At 45.4% G+C, this 7406-nt stretch overlaps 1 protein-coding gene across 3 annotated transcripts; it reads right to left on the reverse strand.

Annotated features, from left to right (window-relative positions):
- Positions 1-1227: 1227 nt before the first annotated feature.
- LOC100191228 (Endonuclease/Exonuclease/phosphatase family) lies at positions 1228-5756 on the reverse strand. 3 transcript variants are annotated; one of them, XM_035961741.1, is made up of 5 exons: positions 5316-5753; positions 4061-4206; positions 3878-3988; positions 2718-3254; positions 1228-2127 (listed from the first exon to the last, which is right to left on the reverse strand). In XM_035961741.1, the coding sequence occupies exons 4-5, from the start codon at positions 3243-3245 to the stop codon at positions 1528-1530; spliced, it is 1128 nt and encodes a 375-aa protein (XP_035817634.1). In that variant the 5' UTR covers positions 3246-3254; positions 3878-3988; positions 4061-4206; positions 5316-5753; the 3' UTR covers positions 1228-1527. The 3 variants fall into 3 exon arrangements, with proteins under 3 accessions (XP_035817634.1, XP_008646247.1, NP_001130134.1); NM_001136662.2 differs by lacking the exon at positions 2718-3254 and having other exon boundaries at positions 1296-2127; positions 5316-5754; XM_008648025.4 differs by lacking the exons at positions 2718-3254; positions 3878-3988 and having other exon boundaries at positions 5316-5756.
- Positions 5757-7406: the final 1650 nt, after the last annotated feature.

Consider the following 7406-nt stretch of genomic DNA (forward strand, 5'->3'; position numbering starts at 1 on the left):
ACAGAGCTGACAGGGCTGGCCCACCGCGCAGCGAGACAGAGTGAGCGTGTGGCCGAACGGTTCATGGTGCTGACGAGGAAGGCCCGCAGCGTAGAGAGGGAGTGGGTGCGCGCACGCGAGAGAAACGGCACCGACAGGTCAGCCCCACCGGGCAAAGGGAGGGAGAGAGTGCGCGGGCGCAGGTCGTCGCTGACAGGTAGGACCCACCTGTCAGGTGACAAGGGCACACGCGCGGCCTGGCTGGGCTGGGCTGACTTAACAGGCCGATTTCCGTTTTTCTATTTTTTCTGGATTTCTAATTGCTTTTCTTTTTATTTTCTCTATGGATTTCAAATCAAATTCAAACATGTGCATCAAACAAAAGAATAATTTAGGCTCAGCATGATGCAACATTTCATGCCTCACATAGGTTTTGACAAAATAAATAGTTAATCACTCACCTAATTGACATAACTCTAATCAAAAGAAAGAGAGAGACAAGAGGTAACACCTGAATTTGGTAGGCATTTAGAGAAAAAATCTATACCCCCAAATGGTGTTACATATACCCTTACACGGGTGCTCCAACAAGGACTAGTGATGCCAACTCTTCGATACATCGAAAAAAAATAGAGTAGTCATCTAAACCCTTTGCTTTACTTTCCGCATTTCATTTGAGAAATTTATTTTTGAGCACTTACATTACATTTTTAGTGTATGTCATGATTGTTTAGAATTGTTCTAGAGTACTTAGCATTATTTGATCTAGCTAGTTTGGCATAGCTTACAGATTTAAATAAAAGTTATACCAAAATAACGCTTCTGTAATAGCTTATCTTTAGCTGCTTCTCAGAATAAACTAAAAATATGCAATAAATAGAACTCACAATAAACTAAAAACAGATAATAAGTGAAAGTTGTTTTTCATCATTGTTTCAAATAACCTGATTTTCTAATAAACAGCAGGTCTCAAACTGTTATGGAAAATACGGCGACTTATGGAGAGTTATATGTAAAGACGGAGACGAATGTATATTCGTTTTAGGGGTGCATCTACACCCCTAAAAATACAAACCAAGTTATAATGAGTTTATTTTTATCTTATATGCACCATCACCTATGCACAAGACAATCACACCATCAAGTTTGTTATAGCTTCGCTACCGTGTAAAGAATGGTTTGTCTCTAGAAACTTTGCATGTTGTGTGACCCACAAGGGATTCGCAGATGCTGGCACAAGCAATATAATGACTTAATGAGAGGTGTTTTTACTGGCTTTCCGTGTGGCCATAATAGTAAGACATCGAGAGGGCATGTTTTTTAGCCAACCCAAAGTTTGATAAGAAACTAAGCATCAGGTATCAACAAGTAGCCATCTGGTAATAATACCACCATTTGCACGTCCTAGCAAACTGATGCCTCCACCAAATTTACAAAATCCAGAGGCAATCACTAAAATGTGGACAGTGGAACCGCTCTATATTCCTAAATCGCAAAAGAACATGAAATGTCCTGCAATCACTAAAATGTGGACAGTGTAACGGTTGTTCAGACGTTGTCATCCTTTTGCTGGGTGATGGTCAAAACAAGCCCAAAGTGGTCACTTGGAAAGACAGGCAGTTCAATCCTTTGGTTCTCTTTCCGAATCTTCTTCTCCTTGAAGTAGGAGACACCAGGTATTGCCTCCTTCCCGATCATCTCAATGCTGTCCATCTTGAAGTCTGCTAGCTTGCACACAAACCGGTCCAATCGCTTCTGCAGCTTGCGGTTGCCTGACAGCATGCCATTGGCCTTGGTGTCGTAGGTCCAGCCATCCTCTCCAGGTTTCAGCTCAACCCAAGCATCAGTCCACCCATCCTGCAGAGGGAAAGGGCCGTCTCCCTTGTCGTCCCAGTTCATGTCCCCACAGAGTATGGCATTGGGGAAGCCTCCCAGAATTTCCAGGGATTGCTTTGCCTGAGCCACACGTTCTTTGCTATACATCTGATCCCACTTGGGAGGTGCAGGGCATGGGCTCTCGAGGTGGGTTGTGGCCAAAATCAACTTTGTGATCTCTCCTGTCCTAACACTTGCGATGCATAGTTCTCTTCCCATTGTTGAATTCGAAAATGGGATGCAGTCAGATGGCTTCGTCGGCATTTTGCTCAACTGTAATTATTGAGGTCAAAAGAAATCAGTAAAAATAAATGAACTCTGAGAAAAGAAAGGAAAAATGCCAACCTCACAATTTCCAAAGGAAGGTCAACTATAGATTTGAGATGATTCTATCCATGAGCCACATGAATCCCAATCAAAATAGCCATTTGTAACTTGTGAGGATTTACTGTATATGTGAAGTTATGAAACATGTAGTCAAATTGCTTTAGACTGATGAAAAATGCTTCACTAAAAATATGCATAAGTGCTTGGATTGACCATAGTGCAAAATGAAACTATTCTAACACACGCATCCATATTCTCCAGGCATTATATCAACCAAAAATGTGTAATAGATGACATGACCAGTCAAAGAAAATATTTAGCAATTTCTTTGGGAATCTTACAAATAGTTTTCCATGCAGGTTCTGTTACAAGAAATTGAGTGAGAACCACAGTTATTAAAGCGGTAAAATGTTAAAATGTTATGAACCAACTTTTTTTAACATTTAAACGTTTAAGCGAACGTTGAAACGTCTTTTCAGACTTGACATAGAAGTTCAAATATAGAATAAGTTCATACATAAGTTGAGTTCACAAACCAAATAGTATAAAAAGAAACAGATCAAGTTCAACAACTTCTTTGGAGCTGCAATTGGGTGGGGCTTCAATTGGAAAATTGCTTTGTTTCTTTTGGCAGTTGTTCCAGGACTTGGCACGGTACATGAGGAAGCCTTGGATGATGCTGACATTGACCTGCTTCCCATAACTTGGACATCATCATCTTGTCCTGCTTCATCTTCCAATACATCGTCATCTAGGTACAACGGCCTAGCCCGCTTCCCGTTATTCAAAGCTTCGTTCATCTCTTTAGAAATCTCTCTAGTAGTGTTAGGACACTTGACAATGTCTCCATAGCCACCAGCTAGATGTTGTTTCACCCTCTTAATACCTCCTTTTATTTGTTTGGGGCACAAAGCACATTGAATCAGCTCTCGCTTTCCCGCCTCAACATAGTATGCATATTTCCATCCTGGATCATTTGACTTTGGCCTTCGTGACTGATCTTTGAGTGGGTCATAGGAGTGATTACTTTGACCGACAGACAATGCCTCGCTATTTGTTGCCATTGAAATTCACTGTGAGCAAATAGAGATTGATTCACTATGAGCAAAATCAACAAATCTTGGGCGCTGGCTACTGGTCTTGTGGAGGAAGGAGGGAGGAAGGGGAGCCGCAGAGGTGACAGGTCATAGGTCGATGGAGAGCGGCAGCGGCGCGGCGCAGTGGCCTGTGGCCGGGCAGTCTGCGGCGCAGTGGCATGTGGGAGGAGGGAGGAGGGGGAGCCGAGGTCAGTGGAGGGCGGCAGGCCGGCGGCGTACCTGGGGGCCGGCTGAGGAGCGCGGCCGTAGCTCCACGCGCTGGCTGGGCAGCCGTCTAGGAGAGCTACACGCGCTGGCTGAGGAAGAGGAGGCCTCCACACGCGCTAGCTAGAAACCTAAAGGCCCTCGAAGGCCCACTAATGACTAGAACATCCTAAAATGCCCTAAAACGCGTTTAAGACGCTTAAGCGACGATTAAACGTCCAAAACGGACGTTCTACGCCACTTTACTGAACGCTCAGACGTTCTAGCTCCTAATCACATTTTATCTCTTAAACGACGCTTAAACGACATTTAAGTGACGTTTTAATAACAATGGTGAGAACATTCATCGAGAAGCTGGAAACAATATCAGACGTAAAATTTGCGAGAAGAAATACCTGCATGCAGTAATACGGCATCTGAATAGCATTCTCATGTGACAACAAGCATGTGTATTGTTGCCACCAGTCAGATTTTTGCATAAGCATATATATGTATGGTGTAACCTCCTGCCCCACAGTTCCACATATTAGAACCATAAGGACGGGGAAAGAAAATAACTCATAGCTCAAAGCGTCAACCTGGAAGCATATGAAGTCTGGGCAGTGCTGCTTTATAAGATCCCCGAGAGCATCCATCCTACTTCTCAATTCCAAATCCTCCCGGAACCAGACATTGTATGTCATGATTTTGAAGGTCTTCTTATCCAAACAAATCTCAAGATTTCCTGTGGACACAAATCTGGATTTTCATGTGACCGTAGCAAACTAAAATGCATCAAAAAAAACTAACAGCTTCAAAAATAGATTGAACTTTGAACCTGCATCACAACTAGCTAGTTTTGAAGTTTATGATGTGACATCGAACAGAAAAAATAAGGAACATCCATTGGATAACCCTCCTACAAGTTATTTTAGCATCGAGCTAAATACCCCCTCTGCTCTGCATTGTTTATTCATCAAACTGAGTAATAGTCATCGATTACATGATAAACACTATCTCCTTCCTTTATATTGATGTTTTGACCTCGTTCCTGGATATTAGAAGTAATTAAAAACCGACCACACACCTTAAGTAAAGCTATGTCTATTGCTACTTATTCTCATTATTTTCTCCCACAACACCAATTGTGATCAACAAAGAGTTAAAAATGTAAATTTTCAGCTCAGACAGTGTCAAATAAAAAAAGATTTACTGAAGTTCCAAAAAATTTTTTTGGATTGGGACCCAGGTCAGATTTATGCTTGGCTTGGTCACTTCCTGTGCTCTCGGAATTTGCAAATGGTTTTAGTGGTTTGCAATTTCGCTTGACACGAACAAGCTTGTACAAAACAAATATCAAATCAAATAAAAGATCAGATTCCAGTGAATAGAACTTGTAGTAGTCCATAAACACAAGTTGTGATCAAAGTACAACTGTGGTTCTACCACCAATACGTTGTTCAGTGTTAGCATGTAAAATAGGGTACCTTTACATTACATTCAGATTTTTTTTTACAACACACACTTTGAAAGCAATTTGAGGGGAACCAGAAGTACCACAGACCATGTAAATTTTACACCAAACTAAAACAATGGGACTAGAAAAATATTTTCTTCTCTAAAAAGTATGTACATAAAAGGGAGATAGGTAACATAACATAGATACAGTATTCGACAGTAGCACCATAGCACGAGGAAATGACATGCATAAATCCTAGACGCCCTGAAAGCGCAAGAACCACAAGAACGGATCTACAGATAACGGAACGAGAAAAGCGACCCCATTCACCAACGCAAACAGAAACATCCCAATCAATCTACACGCCAATGCAGTTCAAAGGGCCGCGAACGAACCTTTCTTGGTGGCGGGCCCCTTTCCCGCAATATCGCAGAGTTCGACCACCTCCGGCGATGCATCGTGCTCCCTCTTCCTCCCAAACCGCTGGGGTGGAGGAGAGGCACTGCGTTCATTCTTCCTCCGGCTCCGCTTGGGCGAGGCTAACGCGAGGGCGGCGCCCACGACGACGGGGCTGTCGATGTCAACCTCCACTGGGCGCGAGGCCTCGCACGCCACGCAGGAATCGGAGTGGTCAGGGTTGAGCAACGTGCACCGCACGCAGCTCCACTCCGAGGCGACCGGAGGCGTCGTTGGCGAGCGGGAGGGGGAGGGCATGGTCGTGGCTTGGGGAAAACTGGCGAAGATGCGGCAGCGGCGGCGACGGCGGCGGAGTTAAAAGGAAACACCTGGTGGCCTTTTCGAATTCGAAATAGCGGGTCACGGCTGATCTGAATTCTGAACCCTTGGTTGACCCCATCGGACGGATCCCGTCAATAGTACGTTGAGTTTTGGGTAGATACATTTGATTTTGTTTGGTTGAATAAATAAAACAGTGTCGATGATCTGCATCTACTCATATTTTGATGTTATTTTGATGTGCCGTTGTTGTCATGCTTCTAAGATCTAACTAGGTAGGTGTCCGTGTGATACCATGAAACACAAACTGCGAGCCTCCAATGAACTTAGAGCCCTACCAACGGGCGGCGTGAATACAATGGTGAGTGCACGTGCGTTGCGACGGAAGTAAAAAAAATTGTATGAAATATATAAACGGAACGACAAATATCACTATGATATGTAAAATCCATGTGTGATTCCTCTCAATGACTGTAAGATTATTGTATACATGACTGGAGATATTTAGTCTTCAAACTGTCCAGAACAACCGCATGGTGGTTCTATGTCCCTGAACCAGCACACTACACAGACTGTGGAATCATAACCCCCTCTTTTTCTGGTGCTACTAAGCCGTTATTTGTCAAACTGAAGACTGAATTCCAATGATACCTGCAAATTATTTATAGCCAGATGTATTTGTAAGTGTCATTGATCATATGACTTAGTAAAACAATTAAATATTTTGATAGATCACTCGGTCTTTTGCTAGTCGAATGTTCTGAGACCAAACGAACCACGCACGGGTCATAGTTTTAGTTGATCCAATTCTCACGTCTACATAAAACGGCCAACTGGGCACAATTCCAATTGACTCGATTAATCAATATGAGTATATGACTGCAGTTTTCCTACTCACAACGAGTTGCATTAGTCATTGCGGTTCTACTGTGTATGGCTGGATCCCAGGGGAAGGTGGGATGTGTCGCCTGTGCCTTTGTTACCTTATTTCTGTCGGCGTTTCGAGACAGGGGGGTCCCTAAGCCGACGAGTGAGTGTGCTGCGTGCCCCAGCCCAGATGGGTCGAGCGCGTGGGCGAGCGCGGAGGGGGGAGAGGCGAGGCGGCCGGAGCCGAGCGTGAGAGAGGTGGAAGTCCCGCGGCCTTCGTGTTCGTCCCGCGCCCAGGTCAGGTGCGCTTGCAGTAGGGGGGTTACAAGCGTCCACGCGGGTGAGGGAAGCGAGCGGCCCCAAGAGAGCGCCTGTCCCGTCCTCGGTCCCGCGCGGCCAACCTTCTCTGAGAAGGCCCTGGTCCTTCCTTTTATAGTCGTAAGGAGAGGACCCAGGTGTACAATGGGGATGTAGCAGAGTGCTACGTGTCTAGCGGAGGGAGAGCTAGCGCCCTAGGTACATGCCGATGTGGCAGCCGGAGAGATTTGGGCATCCTGCTGGCGTGATGTCGTGGCTATCGGAGGTGCGGCGGAGCCTGATGGAGGGACAGCTGTTGGAGCGGTCGAGTCCCTGCTGACGTTGTCCTGCTTCCGTAAGAGAGCTGGGGGCCGCCGTCGTCATAGAGCTTGTGGAGCGCCATCATTGCCCCTCTGGCGGAGCTGGCCGGACGAGACGCCGGTCTTGTTCTCCGTGACCCGAGTCGATTCGGGGTAGGATGATGATGACGTCTCCTGTCGACGTGGCGGTCTGTGCTCTAGGCAGGGCGACGTGGGGTTTCCTCCGAAGCCGAGGTTGAGTCTTGCCTTCAGTTGCCGTGGCCGAGC

This window comes from Zea mays, chromosome 1, assembly GCF_902167145.1.
Source record: "Zea mays cultivar B73 chromosome 1, Zm-B73-REFERENCE-NAM-5.0, whole genome shotgun sequence".
Lineage (NCBI taxonomy): Eukaryota > Viridiplantae > Streptophyta > Magnoliopsida > Poales > Poaceae > Zea > Zea mays.

Coding starts and splice junctions, on each gene's coding strand:
- LOC100191228 (NM_001136662.2), bottom strand. CDS start 5,634: ATGCCCTCCCCCTCCCGCTCGCCAACGACGCCTCCGGTCGCCTCGGAG. Junction 3,989..4,060: donor CAGACTTCATATGCTTCCAG/GTTGACGCTTTG, acceptor ACTGTGGGGCAG/GAGGTTACACCATACATATA. Junction 2,128..3,877: donor TGCCGTATTACTGCATGCAG/GTATTTCTTCTC, acceptor CAATAATTACAG/TTGAGCAAAATGCCGACGAA.